Consider the following 15,659-nt stretch of genomic DNA (forward strand, 5'->3'; position numbering starts at 1 on the left):
GTGGATTAAGAAACTGAAGCTCAGAGAGGTTAAATGACTTGCCCAAGGTCTCACAGCCAGGAAGCGGTGACACTATTTGACTCCAATACCTGTGCTCTTAGGACTTCTAGGTTACTCGAAGTCATGATTTATTACCTGCTTTCCATACTCACAAACGGATCTTAGATGATTGGTTAGTGAATGATAGGATATTTTCCGAGTTAAAAAAAGGAAATGAGCATTAGACGGTGTGAAAAACCACAAGACATCGCATGGGCTACTTAGAAACGGGATTTTCTAGGAACACTGACAACTGTCTTATGGAAGTGTTATTCATCTGGTACATGCCACGCCCTGGAAGCAGCTCAGAGGACCCCAGCCTCCATCCGGGAAGACCTGTGGTCTGTTCACTGCTGTACCAGAGGAGTGCTGGGGCCAGCTGGTACCCGCCCACGAGAACCGATTGTTAAATGTCCAGGAATTTTGCCAACTGGTAGATAAACACAGCCATTAATAAGAATTAACTTACATACATTTACAATTAAATTATATCAGAAACAAAGGTGATACAAACTTAAAACTCACCCCTTCCTAATTATTTTACTCTATTTTATTATTACCTATGCTCTTGAGGTTATTTCACTCTACTATACGTGTCTGTTGGAAATGCTACATAGTGATGTGTTACCACACCTCTCTTTCCATCTCTGTATTCAGGGATGTGTCATTGGGAGCTTGAAATTGACCGTGGAGGGAGTATTACACCATAGAAATCAGGAAATGCTATAAATCAGGGCTTGATTTTTAAAAGCTTTTATAAATAGGTTTAATAATGGTGGTTCGTGTAGAGCTTGATTTTTGTTTGTTTGTTTGTTTTGTTGATTGCCTAGACTTAAGACGGTAATGGAGAAAATGTTAACAGTGCAGATTATACAAAAGCACGTTGTGTCTTAGCCATTATGTTATGAATAGAACAAAAAATTGAGGAAACGTTCTTCCAGTATTTGAAAATTATCATCTGATGCAGCAAAAAAGTCACTCATGTCACTGATGAACATGTGAAGTTCTAACGTCTTTCTTTTTTCACTTGTATTATTCATAAATCCAAAATATCCAAAAATATCCACCAGGGCTCAGGTTGGGAACTCTCTCATTCATCAACTGCAATGAGAAATTGGCTATGGATACAAGAGTTCAGCTAAAGTCAATGAAAGCATTCTGTGAGACTCAGCTGGCTATATAGAATTTACAAGAAAGAGTACTGTATTTCTTGTTATATGGAAAGACTGTGCTACACATTCTTTTTTTTTTTTTTTTAATAACCCTTTTTTTTTAAATTTATTTTTTATTTATTTATTTATTTATTTATGGCTGTGTTGGGTCTTCGTTTCTGTGTGAGGGCTTTCTCCAGTTGCGGCAAGTGGGGGCCACTCTTCATCGCGGTGCGCGGGCCTCTCACTGTCGCGGCCTCTCTTGTTGCGGAGCACAGGCTCCAGATGCGCAGGCTCAGTAGTTGTGGCTCACGGGCCCAGTTGCTCCGCGGCATGTGGGATCTTCCCAGACCAGGGCTCGAACCCGTGTCCCCTGCATTGGCAGGCAGACTCCCAACCACTGCGCCACCTGGGAAGCCCCTACACATTCTTTATATCATTAAACCTTATGCTATGCATGTACTTTACTTTTTCCAGCGAGCTGGTCATTAAATATTTACCAGCTAATCACTGGCTGTGCCGGCACCCAGCAGAGTGCCTGGTACTCAGCTCGCTGACTGAGCGGAACAGTTGGCAAACGGAGTGTAAATAAAGAGGACTTTGATTCTGGGGCTGGGATGGGGAAAATACATGCTAAGCCTGGCGCGCCTTGTAACAGCAGAGAGTAAGGAAGTGCCCAAAACGAAAAGGTGGGGAGATGCTCAAGGACACAGCAACCAACCTGAAAGAGCTCCCAGTGGCCAAGGCTGGAAGAATTTGAGCGATGAAATAGATAATGAGTATTGGATTATAACTCAAAGTGTAAAATAAGTATACATGAGTCCATACTGACATAGATACATTAGTGAGTAAATACATAAAGGAGGGAGAAGAGACCGTCTTCCTTATAGAAGAATTTCACACACGTAGATGTGGAGCTTAATTCCCACGGTCTGGGAGGGCCTGGGGGGTAGGGGTGACGGTGGGGAGCAGACACACTGACCACAGCCGTGGACCTGGAAAGACAGAATGGAGACTATAAAACATGGCCGGTAGATCTCAGAAGCCAGGAGAGGGGGCTACTTGGTGCCAGGACAAATGGCCTTTATCTCAACAGCTCCCGGGGTGTCACCGTAACCCAGAGAGGGGTAATAATTCTAAGTCCCCAAGAAAAGGGTAAATTATGTACGGGGTTTCAGTGTGAGAAATCAGGATTATACATTTAGAACACAGAACCGCTAAGTTATACATTATTTTTAGGTTTTGGAACTTAAAAGAATTAGGGCCCTTTGAGCTGTTCAGAAAAGTCATTCGTTTGGGTTTTTCCCAGCTGTGTTAAAGGAGATCTGGCGCATCTAATTTTCCCATTTTCTTGTAAATCTTCAATCTTACGGTTTTTCCTTTCCTTTCAAGTTCTAATCAGCTTCCTGGTCAGTCCATAAAATGGGAAATAGAATCTAATGAGAAAACAGCCTGATTTTTGCAAATAGCTTTTGCTACCCCTAGACTTGGCCTACTTCAATTCGGTCTTGCCAGATTGAGAGACGGAATGAATGAATGAATGAATGAATGATCATCAACTAAGTTAAGAGAAGGGGCAATGTAGTTCTGGTTTGGTAGCAAAGGATGTGGTCTGCCAGAGGAAGCAGGAAGCGGCCCGGTTCCTGGCCGGGTCTGGGTTCTGTCTCAGCAGGATGCTAAGGGTTCAGCCCGCGCTCCCGTCTCCACCTCCCCCGATGTCGTCTGCATCGTCTGTAGACATCTGGTGACAACACAGCCTCAGGGGTCCTTTTGTGCGAGTTTTTGCTGCGGATGCCGAGCCTGAGGCTGTCTGCTGCCCCGTGCCCTCCACTTCACTGGTCTCGGGAAATCGCCTTTGATATAAAACACCCAGTCTCAGGACTTCTCGTCACATCAGTAGGTCCCCATGGGACTTGTAAGAGCACAGGGTAGAGGAAATCCTACAAGGTCAGGTAGGAGATGACAAAGCTTGACCAGAAAGAGCTTTTGTTCTGAAGGGCACCGTGCTCTCTGGTCATTCACTCAGTTGCCAGCTAGCTCCTCAACCCCGGCTACAGTAAAGTCACATCCTCCTCAAGAACGGGCCCTATTCAGAGGTCCCAGGAACGTGGAAACGCCACCCTTCTTGGGGATGCACAACTAAGGCCCCGACTCTGAGCTTCTCATCACACCTGTTCACCAGAGGAGAGAAATGAGCTACTCTGCTTCCTTGGAGACTGGCCTGGGACTTTTCCAATGGAAAAGTGGATTATTCGTCATTTTCCTCCTCCAAATCCCTAGTGGCAAATCCCGTTAGGAAGGTTCCACTTAGGCAAGAGGAATGCTTCCTAATGTCATGGACATCTTCTTTGTTTTTGCCTACCCCGCATCCATTTTTTCCATCTTCTGGATGGGCACCTTAATTTTTTGCGGGAGAGACACCCTTTCCCTGACAATCCTGAGTCCATATAACTCTGACCCTAACCCAGGCCTGGCCAATCAGAGCATTCCTTGCCCCTGGTCTCAGTGATTGGTTCAGGGGAAGCCACATGATCCAAGCCACGCCAATGAAGATGCTGGCTCTTTCCCTGGAACTGCTAGTTTGTAGGGTGCTGGGGCTGCTGGTGGCCACTTTCCTACAGGTGAGGCAAGAGTCTGTCTGAGATTGTGAAGCTCACAGGGAAGAAAGAGACAGATTCCTGACCATGATTTGGGCGCCTGGATCCAGCTGGGCCTAAGCTGCAGCTTTTGGCCTTTTCAGTTACATAAGCTTTTTTTTTTTTTTTTGCCTAGGCTAGTTTTAGTTGGTTTTCTGACACTTGCAAACAATAAAATTTCCTGGACAGTATGCTTATTGAGACTTTAGCATAAGCATCACTATGTACTCAGAATGAAAGTTGTTTTAAAGGTTATGACATGCTCAAATAAAACCCACCAGACTGTAATCATGCACCAAATTTACCTTTAAACTTATAAAAGTAAAGCAGCATCTCCAGAGAAGAACGATTTAAGACCAAGGAACCAATCGTAAGACAAGTAGTAAAACGCTGCTTAGAGAAACTTTGACAGATAAATAGTTCTCTAGCTACAGCAGGCTTCAGACTACAAATCCCAAATTTCTGCTTCAAAAGTTACCCAGGGAAGACATTCCATAGTTTTATTCATTTATTTTTTTGGCCTCGCCGTGCACTTGTGGGATCTTAGTTACCTGACCAGGAACTGAACCCAGGGCCCTCAGCAGTGAGAGCGTGGAGTCCTAACCACTGGACCACCAGGGAATTCCCAACATTCCACAGTTTTAAAAGAAAACTTTCCAGTTGAAGAAACAGGTAAAATTTATAATATGCATCTGTTGTATATATAATATGTTAATGTCTAGTATATTTATCAGATACATGTCAATGTTATTATATTATTACTATATATGCAAATGCATATATATGTGTTTGTATATTTAGAACCACATATTTCCAGCTCTTTTTTAAAGAGGTATTGAAAAGACTGTTCAAAATTTATTTTTCCAGCATGTCTGTTTTTTCTTATTCCTCAGTAAACTTAAGCAATTAACCAGCACCTTTCCCGGCACACAGTAAGGCTCAATCTGAGTGAGTTCTTTCTCCCCAGCTCCCCCCTCTATTTTAAGTTCTTCTTTCAGAAACCAAGTAAAATGAAAGAGGCAGTACAGCGTAGTGTTACAAGCAGAGGCTGGTAAACGTTTTCTGTAGAGCCAGACAGTAAATATTTCCAGCCCTGTGTGCCACATGATCTGCCCAGCTAACTCTGCCGTTGTAGCAGACAACATAGGCAATACTGAAATGCATGGGATGGCTGTGTGCCCATGAAACTTTACAGAAACAGGCGATGGCCTGCATTTGGCCCTGGGCCATAGTGTGCCAACCTCTGGTTAAGAACTTGGGAGTTGGCATCACACAGAATCCGGCCCAGCTCCCTGCTCTGCTCCTTCACTGTGACCCTGATGAATGTGTTATTTTTGTGCCTTGTCTGTAAAAAATAGGGATAATAACAGCCATTTCTTAGTCTGTGCGAAGTGGGTGAGATAGTGCACATGAAATGCTTGGAACACTTCCTGGTCCATAATAAATGAGCATAGAACATTAGCCATCAGGTATTATCATCATCATCAAAAAAGAAGAAGAAAGGGGGCAACTGAATTTGTCCAGGAACGGCAGCAATATCCCTGGTAAAAAGTTAGTGGATGGACTTCCCTGGTGGCGCAGTGGTTAAGAACCCGCCTGCCAATGCAGGGGACAGGGAATCGAGCCCTGGTCCGGGAAGATCCCACATGCCGCGGAGCAACTAAGCCCGTGGGCCACAACTACTGAGCCTGTGCTCTAGAGCCCATGCTCTGCAACAAGAGAAGCCACCGCAATGAGAAGCCCACGCACTGCAACGAAGAGTAGCCCCCGCTCACCGCAAGTAGAGAAAGCCCGGGCGCAGCAACGAAGACCCAATGCAGCCAAAAATAATAAATAAAATAATTAAAAAAAAAAAAGTTAGTGGAGCCAGGGACTTCCCTGGCCGTCCAGTGGTTAAGACTCCACGCTTCCAATGCAGGGGGCGCAGGTTTGATCCCCGGTTGGGGAACTAAGATCCTGCGTTGGTGCAGTCAAAAAAAAAGTTAGTGGAGCCAAACAAGCAAGGAAGCCAGATAACTGAAAATGCATTTTCTTCTATTATCAGTGGCTTTCGTTTTTACCCACATAATGAATCATCCCCTGTCAGCGTGTGAAACTGTAGGTTGGACTGGGAATTGCAAGACCTTCCTTAACCGCTGGGCAGTGAAGGACCCGCCTGGGCTCTCACGGCCCCATGATGCTTCGTGCTATTAGGAAAAGCCTCCAAGGGACTCCCTTTTAATCCTGGCTCTGGATCTATATGACTGATGCCTAACCTTGGGGAAGTCGCTGAAACTCTCTGGGCCTCAGTTTACACCATGATAGGGGTGGTCCCAGGGATCTCTATAAAAAAAACTGAAGGGGGAAAGGAGACCTGGGATTAATGAGTAGCTCCTTGGCAGAAATTGGAAATTGAAGCTCAGAAAGGTAAAGTCAGTTGCAGCTGGCATTTCAACTTGGGTCCATCAAACTCCAAAGCCCTTGCTTTCTCGATTGTGTTCTGCAGAGCTTCCCCATTAAAGCAGCAAGGAATATTGGCCGACGGAGGGCACTCTTCTCGCAAGATAGGAGGTCATGACATTGCAGGGACAGAAGACAGTATCCAGGAGCCACGTGGGAGAGTCTGGTTGGACTGGTAACTGGGCAGAGCAGGCTACAGGGAAGGCCAGACACAGGCAATCGTGGGGCTGGGGGCTGCTGCCAAGGAGCTGTCAACCCCCTCATGGAACAACTCGGCACGTCATTTGTGGCGCCTGGCTTCCTTTTTCATTCTGGCCATTTCCATCAGTTTTGCCGTATTTCAGAACAGAGAAAGACATGATTTATACATATGGGTGACGTGGGTTTCCTTACTCAGCTGCCTTGTAAGGACGGCGCCACTGTGACTAGCACAGCTTGTTTCTACACCTCCTTTCCCAGAGCTCAGAAAGCACGAATAAAGGCAACAACAAACAAAACTCACAATACGGCAGGCACACCTGACTTTATGACTTCAATTTCCCACGCCTGGTACCAAGACTCTATGGTATTAATCAACGGTTGCTTCAGGGCATTGCAAACGGCCCTGCGGGTTACGTCCTGCACAGCTCCAGTGGGCGCCATCCACATGGACTACGTTGTGAACGGTGACCCTGGAGTTGTGCAATATGGCAGCCCTAGCTAATACTTTGATGAGAGAGCTATGATTTACAAAGTATGGTCCTGGGCACATCCTGGCTGCCAATGTACTTTGTCAAACAAGAGTTTCTCTTTATATTTTTCCATCTTGTATGTTATTCTATGGGTAATTTATCTGCAAATGTATTTATCTGCTAGTGGGGGCAGGTCTTGGGAGGTTTCCCTGTCCAAAAGGACACTTACGAAGGAGGCATCTTGGCTGCTCCGTGATGGTTTGCTTGACTCTAAAGCTGAGGGTTATCATGTGCTTATTAGGTGCCAGACGCTGGACTAAGCAACTTACGTACTTTGCCCACTTAATACCACGGTCACTCAAGGTGGTAGGAACTATTATTACAGGAGTGGGGACCGAGGCTCTGAGAGGTAGATGATTTGTGCACGTCCAGTATAAAAGCCAGTACGAGAGCAGGGCTGGGACTGTGCTGGAGTCAGCCTGACCTCAGGGCACGTGCTCTAACCACTGTGACATCTGCGAACACATCTGGATTCCTAACCGCCCGCCACCTCACCCCCCTCCCCCAATAAAATGCTGTCACACCCTCCTCTATTGGTTATGGTCACCACAAAACCTGAAATAGATGTTTTCATTTGGGAACTCTTTGTCAGGAGAAGAACAGTTCTGATCATACTTAATCTGTATGATATCAGGGCAGTCCTCCGTGGAAACTCCACCCAAGGAGGAAACACAGTGCCCTCACCAGGGACCCCAAAATCAATTGGAAACAAGAACATGCTGGAAGCAAGACGGCCACGAATTTCTTAGAAAAACTCGGCTTCAAAATATTTGATGAGAGATGCTCTTCAATACCTCTCCCTTTTTCCCCTCTTTCTTTCTCTTCTTCTAAACAGCCAGCAGGTTGGGGTCATCAGGAAGTGGAATTTGTAGGAACGTGTCAGTCAGTCCACAGGCTGCCCTCACGCGGGCCCTGCAAAGGACCCCTCCATGAATAAGAGCGTCATGGATGGAAGCTTCTCAAGCTGCGGACGCCCCGGCAGAGAGCACTTTTGAGAAGATGGGGCTGGGGAGACTCCTGCAAAGTGCCCTGGGCACAGGCCAGGGGAACACTTGTGCAGCTGCCCGCAGTCACCTGAGGAATGAAGCAAGGTGCAAGTGCGTGTAGAAATAAGAATTGAAAAAATCCGTGTATATTCGAGTGACCGTGAGAGTATGCTTTGCTCTGTGTGAAAACCAGTCAAGGCTACTGCTCCAGCTAGCATCAGACTAAGTGGTTTTCTCCCCTCCTTTTTCCTCAAGTGGGGATAGTGTTTAATTTGCACTGACTAGCTGTGTGGCCCTGGGGAAATTACTTAACCTCTCTGAGTTTCGGATTCCTTGTCTGTAAAATGGGGATCATGGGAGAACCCATCTCATAGGTTGCTGTGAGCATGAAATAAGGGAAAGCATGTGAATTGCTTAGCACGGTGCTGTTCATGTCAGTGATTCCTCCTGCTGTTCTCCTGGTTTCTCTTCTTACAAAGCATCTTCTTCCGTCTTATCTACTCAAGGTTAGAGGTCGTCATCACTGTTTCCCACAATTATATAAGAAGCACCTTGTAAAATAAAGTCCCCATTCCATATTTGTACACCCATGTTCATAACAAACTTACTCAAAATGGCCAAAAGGTGGAAGCAACCCAAGTGGCCATGGATGGATGAACGGATAAACAAAATGTGGTGAATCCATACAATGAAATATTATTCAGCTGGAATGAACCATGAGGACATCATACTAAGTGAAATAAGATGGTCACAAAAGGACAAACAATGTAAGATTCCATTTATACGAGGTACCTAGAATAGTCAAATTCACAGAAACAGAAAGCATGGTGGGAGGGGAGGAAGGAAGCAGGGGGTTTTATTTGATGGGCATAGAGTTTCAGTTTGGGAAGATGAACAAAGTTCTGGAGATGAATGGGGGTGATGGTTGCACAACAGTGTGAATATATTTAATGTCACTGAACTGTACACTTAAACATGGTTAAGATGGTAAATCTTATGTGTATTTTACCACAATTTTGAAAATTAAAAGTTAAAAACAAACCCCAAAATGAAGTACCTCCAGGGTTTCTCCGAGGTTTGGGGTGATAGAAATGGATGAAAATGTTCTGAAAGCAGGTTGTGGTGATAGCTGCACAACTCCATAAATGTATTAAAATTGCTTGAATTGGACACTTAAAATGGGTGAAGTTTCTGTTATGTAAATTGTACTTCAGTGAAGCTGTTAAGAGTAAGCAAGCAAACAAACACATGCTGTGATCCGGAGGAAACTTTGGAGGAGGAAGGATCTGTTCACTATCTTGATTGTGGCGATGGTTTCACAGGTGTACACATATGTCAAAGCCCATCCACTTACAGACTTTAAACATGTGCCGTTTATTGCATGTCAATTATATCTCAATAAAGCTGTGTTTTAAAAAGGCAGAACAGTATTCCATATATAAACGAACTCCTTAAAATTTATTAAACAATGCCCCCTTTTAAGGGAAATTTAGGTTTCAAATTTTATGCCCCTATAAATAATATTTCAATAAATATCTTTGTATGAAAAAAAAAGAAAAAAATGCAGATATTGTTTGCTGCTCCCTGACTTCTTCCCCCCCACGGGCAAGCCACAAAGTCAGAATTTCCCAGGGAGGGGGCCTGGGAACCTGTAATTTTACTGACCATTCCTGAAAAATTCCTGTAATCAGACATGTTGGGGCACATTGAATCAAACTTCACGAACTTGGATTTTCAGGCTTGGGAGTTTGAAATCCCCTTTTCTTTGATCCCTAAAAAATTCTGTAAGTGTTCCATACAAATGATTCTAAATTTGGGTTTCCCTACTATTGGGGGGTGCATCAGAATCATCAGGGAGCTTGTGAGAATGCATACTCCCAGGCCCCACTCCCAGGGAGGATGTGTACGGTTGCCAGATCTCGCATAAATAAATAAATGAATAAATAAATATATAATAAACTATAGGGTTTCAGTTAAATCTGAATTTCAGATAAACACCAAATAATTTTTTTAGCATAAGTGGTTCCTTGCAATATTTGGGCCACACCTGTACATAAAAATTATTTGGTGCTTACCTGAAATTCAGATTTAACTGAGTGTCCTGCATTTCATCTGGGAATCCTAAGTATGAGTCCTCAGGCCTGGGGTGAAGCCCAGATCTGCACTATTGGTCTGCTCCCCACGTGGTTCTGACGAGGGGGATCCTTAGAACCCATGCTGAGAATCCCTGATCAGGTCAACACCTTCTGGGTCAGGAGCCCCTCCTCAGGGCAGCCAGTGGACCCCAGTGCATCCCACAAGTGAGCACACTTTAATGTTGGTCCAAGGAGGAAAAGGGGGCTGAGCAGCAGCAGGAGAAAACTGCCCCGGATTTGCAAAGCCAAACGTGATGCATGCGGCGTCACGGGCCCTGCAGCCTGAGGGGTGCTGCTGATCTTCTCTGAGTGAGTATTTAGGGCTGCCTAGGGGACCCACACCCCAGGATTCTGTCTAGACTCTCTAAACTTTATTTATTTATACCCAGCCTCGTCCCAGAAAGGAGGTCTCAGTCCATGCAGCGTTCTTGGTGCTGGGAAGTGAGGTTAACACATCATCTCTCTGGGACACACATGACAGGTATTAATTATGTGCTCACCACGAACGGGCACTATTCTGGGAGTTTTACAATTATAACCATCTCATTTAGCCCTCGAGATAAGCCTGCAAGGTCATTGCTGTCGTTGGCCCCATTTTGCAGATGAGGAAACCGAGGTTCTGAGGGGTCCAATGGCTTGTGCAAGAGCACACCGAGTGGGCCAGTGGCAGAGCTGGGGTTCTGACCCAGGACTATGTTGCTAATCAGCCCCCATCCTTCCTCCTTACTGAACCAGATACTTCTTGTGACTGAGCTTTGCTGGGCGAGTTTTGGGTTACGTTCCGCTTAACCTGGGGCCATACTTTAGGTCCTGATCCCGGGAACATTTCTGATCCGGGTGTGATAACAGCTGGCAGGCCTTGAGCGTCTACTCCCGCCAGAGACTTTGACTTTTTACACACAGATACTATCTCAATGCCCTGCACCGCTGAGAAGACCCAGACCCAGGCATGCAAAGAACCCTGGCCGAGGTCGCAGCGCTAGGAAGTTGCAGAGCACTGATCTGCCTAAAAAGGAAGCATCCATCTCTGCATCTTCAAAAGCACACACCTGTTTTCCACCTCCCCTCGCCAAGCTTCACTTTTCAGGAAAATGCTCTCGTTCTGGGCTGGTCGCTAGGCAACTCTTGCATGTAATTCCAAGAAACGCCCAGAAGAGGGCGCGAGGACTCGCTCTCCCCCGGCACCCACGCGATGGGTCTGAACTTCGCAGAATCGCAGAATCGGGTCTTGTGGCTGCCACTGTGCGTGCAGCGTGAAAGCGGAGTGACGCGCTCCAGACGAACTCCACCTGTGGCCGCATCTGAGCCCTAGGCTGCACGGAAGGTGACACAACACGGCACCTCTGCACCCCTCCCCCACCCCGCAGGGGCCTGGACTCACCGAGGCTGGGTTTTCGATGACCAGTTCGTAGGTCGGCCCTCCGGACCCAAACCTCAGGATGTCTCCAGGTATGAGCTTCACAGCCACGTTCTGAATGTGGCACTCGTTGACGAACGTGCCGTTGCGGGAATTGAAGTCCTGGAGAACAAAGCTGCTCTCGGCCTCATTATATTCAATGAGCGCGTGATGGTTGTCGATGTCTGCAGACTGAAATGGAGAAGGGGGATAGTCAGAGCCAGGAAAACAGGAATAACAAGGGGGCCCTAATATTTACTAGTGCCACTGACACTGGGTGCCCCAATGTGCTAACCACTTCATCTGGCTGGATGGTCACTGCAATCCTCATTTTAAAAGGTGGATGCTGAGGGTCAGAGAGGTTAAGTCACTTGCCTAAGGCCACACAGCTAGTGAGTGGAGGGTCACCAGACCCTGACACCAGACCCAGAATAGATGCCCAGTTTTTGGGTAGGGAGTCAGGCAACACAGAGGCAAGAGGGAACTAGGGGGGAATTGGCCAGGAATTGGCCACATTATAGTTCTCTGATCCCATGCAAGTATCCTTTTGGTTGTCCCGCATGGCAAGACAGCAGAAATGGCCCAACACAAACCAGAAAGGTCAGTTGGCAAGTGACAACTGTCCATTTACCGCAAGTGTTAAAGTTAAGGGGAGGTTTTGTAATAATTGTTGTTTTCATTTGTTTGTTCTATTCATTTTTAAAATAACATGTTTTTTGTAATAATGCAGAAAATGAGAACTAGAGAAAAACACAAAGAAGACATTAAAATCACTTAGACTCCCGTCCCCCAGAGGCAGGCATTGTGAACACGGTGGTTCACATCCTTCCAGACTTTTTTCTATGCTTACAATCTTTTTAAAAAGTTTAAACACAATTGAGCTCACACCACACAACACAGTTTTATAACTACCTTTTAAAAGCCTTGGTGTACAATGAAGGTTTTTCCCATGTGATTAATTATTACTGTTGCTTCTTAAAAGCTAATCAGGATTTATCTAACCAAAGATGATCTATTTTTCAATAGGGGCCCTGGTGTGACCACATTTCCCCCAAAAGAGAGAGAACCCAGACAGTGAATTGTCAGTGGGGTCAGAAGCCTCCTGTGTAACCACTTTAATAAGAAGAATGAGCAAAACTCGGCACCAAGGAGGAAATATCACATTCCCCCTGGCCCCGGCGCCCGGGACTATGGGCTGCAGGGCACATGTGAAGTCTTCTGTCTTTTCAGGACACTGCCATGAGCCATCCACTCCAGCCTGAGACTTTGCAATTATTTTCTACGTTACTCTTCTCAGAGTGCCTCATCCAACTTTCATAGAGAGTACTTGGACTTAGAAATCTCTACTAACGTCCCACAATATAATTATAACCAATAGCTTATATTAATAATATAATAGCTTATATTATATGAATAGATAATAATATAACTGCATATATTAGTAGAATATATTAATTACACATTATGTGTAATTACACAAATGCCAGAAAATTTGCTAAGTGCTTTATTGCATTATCCCATATCATCCTCACAATAATTCAAAGGGATACTTCCTCATTTAAAAAAATTTTTAATTTTTTATTGAAGTATAGTTGATTTACAATGTGTTAGTTTCAGGTGTACAGCAAAGTGATTCAGTTATACATATATATAATATCTATTTTTTTTCAGATTCTTTTCCGTTACAGGTTATTACAAGATATTGAATATAGTTCCCTGTGCTGTACAGTAGGTCCGATAGTTACTCATTTTTAGATGAGGAAACTGAGGCATAGAATGATTAAGTGTGCCCACAGTCAGCCAGTTTGACTCGCTTGGCTTGTTCCCAGGTTTGCCTGATTCAAATGACTGTGCCCTTACCCACTTTGCAAATTCCTACCAAACACTTTGGCACTTAAAATACTGAAACACAAGAAGAAAGCAGGAGTAGCTATATTAATTTCAGGCAGAGCCAACTTCAGAGGAAGGAGAGTTATCAGGGATAAAGAGAGGCGATACATAGTGATAAAGGGGTCGATTCTTCAAGAAGACATAACAATCCTTCATTGTATGTGCCCAACAATAGAGCATCAAAATATGGGAGGCGGGCTTCCCTGGTGGCGCAGTGGTTGAGAATCTGCCTGCTAATGCAGGGGACACGGGTTCGAGCCCTGGTCTGGGAAGATCCCACATGCCACGGAGCAGCTGGGCCCGTGAGCCACAACTACTGAGCCTGCGCGTCTGGAGCCTGTGCCCCGCGACGGGAGGGGCCGCGATAGTGAAAGGCCCGCGCACCGCGATGAAGAGCGGTCCCTGCACCGCGATGAAGAGTGGCCCCCACTTGCCTCAACTAGAGAAAGCCCTCGCATGAACCGAAGACCCAACACAGCCAAAAATAAAATAAAATAAATAAATAAAGTAGCTATAAAAAAAAAAAAAAAAAAGAAAAGTGCTTAAAAAAAAAAAAAAATATGGGAGGCAAAAACTGATAGAACTGCAAGGAGAAGCAGATGAATCCATCATGGTAGCTGGAGACCTCAACAGCCCTCTGTCAGTAATGGGCGGATCCACCAGGCAGAAAATCAGGAAGAATGAAGTTGAACTGAACAGCACTATCATTGCCTGGATCTAACTGGCAACCACACCACTTCATCCCACAACAACAAGACACACATCCTTCTCAAGCTCACATGGAACATTCACCAAGCAGACCACATTCCAGGCCACGAAATATACCTCAACAAATTTAAAAGAATAGAAATTATGCAAAGTATGTTTTCAGACCACAATGGAGTTAAGCTAGAAACCAATACCAGAAAGACAGCTGGAAAATCCCCAAATATTTGGAGATTAAACAACACACTTCTAGATAGCAGATGGGTCAAGGAGGAAGTCTCATGGGAAATAAAAATTTATCTTGAGCTAAATGAAAATGAAAATACAACCTATGAAAATTTGCAAGATGCAGTGAAAGCAGTGCTTGGAGGGAAATTTATGGCATTGAAGGCACACATTTGAAAAGAAGATCTAAGCTTCCACCTTATGAAACTAGAGAAAGAAGAGCAATATAAACCTACCACAAGCAGAAGAAAAGAAGCAATGAATGAAATAAAAAGCAGGAAAACAATAGAGAAAAGTCAGCAAAATAAAGAGCTGGTTTTTTTTGTTTTTTGTTTTTGTAAAGATCAATAAAATTGACAAACCTCTAGCAGGATAACCAAGAAAAAAAGAGAGAAGATACAAATTACTAAAATCAGAAATGAAAGCGATGGCATCACTACTGATCTCATGGACATTGAAGGGATAATAAAGGAATATTATGAATAATTCTATGCCCACAGATTTTATAACTTAATGAAGTGGACCATTTCCTTGAAAGACACAATCTACTGAAACTCACACAAGGAGAAATAAATACTCTGAATAGACTCATATCTAGTAAAGAATTTGAATCAATAATGAATAACCTTCCAAAATGGAAAGCACCAGGCCTGGATGGGTTCACTGGTAAATTCTATCAAACATTAAGGAAAGAATGATACCAGTTCTCTATAATCTCTTCCAGAAAATAGAAGAAGAGGGAACACTTCCCAGCTCATTCTGTGAGGCCAAACTTATTCTAATAGCAAAACCAGATAAAGATATTACAAAACAGGAAAATTGCAGACCAATACCTCTCATGAACATAGATGCAAAATCCTCAACAAAATATTAGCAAATTGAATCCAGTGATGTATAAAAAGAGTTATACACCACAGTCAAGTGGGATTTATTCCAGGTATGCAAGGCTGGTTCAACATTTGGAAATCAATTAATGTAATCCATCACATCAACAGCGTAGAGAAGAGAAATCGCATTGTCATATCAGTAGATGCAAAAAGAGCATTTGACAGGGACTTCCTTGGTGGCACAGTGGTTAAGAATCTGCCTGCCAATGCAGGGGACACGGGTTCGAGCCCTGGTCTGGGAAGATCCCACATGCCACGGAGCAACTAGGCCTGTGAGCTACAACTACTGAGCCTGCACTCTAGAGCCCAAGAGCCACAACTACTGAGCCCGCATGCCACAACTACTGAAGCCCACACGCCTAGAGCCCGTGCTCCGCAACAAGAGAAGCCACCGCAATGAGAAGCCTGCACACCGCAACGAAGAGTAGACCCCGCTCGC

At 44.7% G+C, this 15,659-nt stretch overlaps 1 protein-coding gene across 5 annotated transcripts in view; it reads right to left on the reverse strand.

The window, feature by feature from the left end:
- Positions 1–15,659, reverse strand: part of FHAD1 (forkhead associated phosphopeptide binding domain 1) — a 147,013-nt gene that overhangs the window by 106,270 nt on the left and 25,084 nt on the right. For all 5 annotated transcript variants that reach the window (XR_014241652.1, XM_082380985.1, XM_082380982.1 and 2 more), the window contains one exon: positions 11,499–11,705. Coding sequence is in view for 4 of the 5 variants with exons in the window: in XM_082380985.1 (XP_082237111.1) it covers positions 11,499–11,705 (207 nt within the window). In the remaining variant the exon portion in view is untranslated. The remainder of the gene's footprint in view (positions 1–11,498; positions 11,706–15,659) is intronic.

Source organism: Balaenoptera borealis (assembly GCF_965194805.1).
Source record: "Balaenoptera borealis genome assembly, chromosome: 1".
NCBI classification, from domain to species: domain Eukaryota; kingdom Metazoa; phylum Chordata; class Mammalia; order Artiodactyla; family Balaenopteridae; genus Balaenoptera; species Balaenoptera borealis.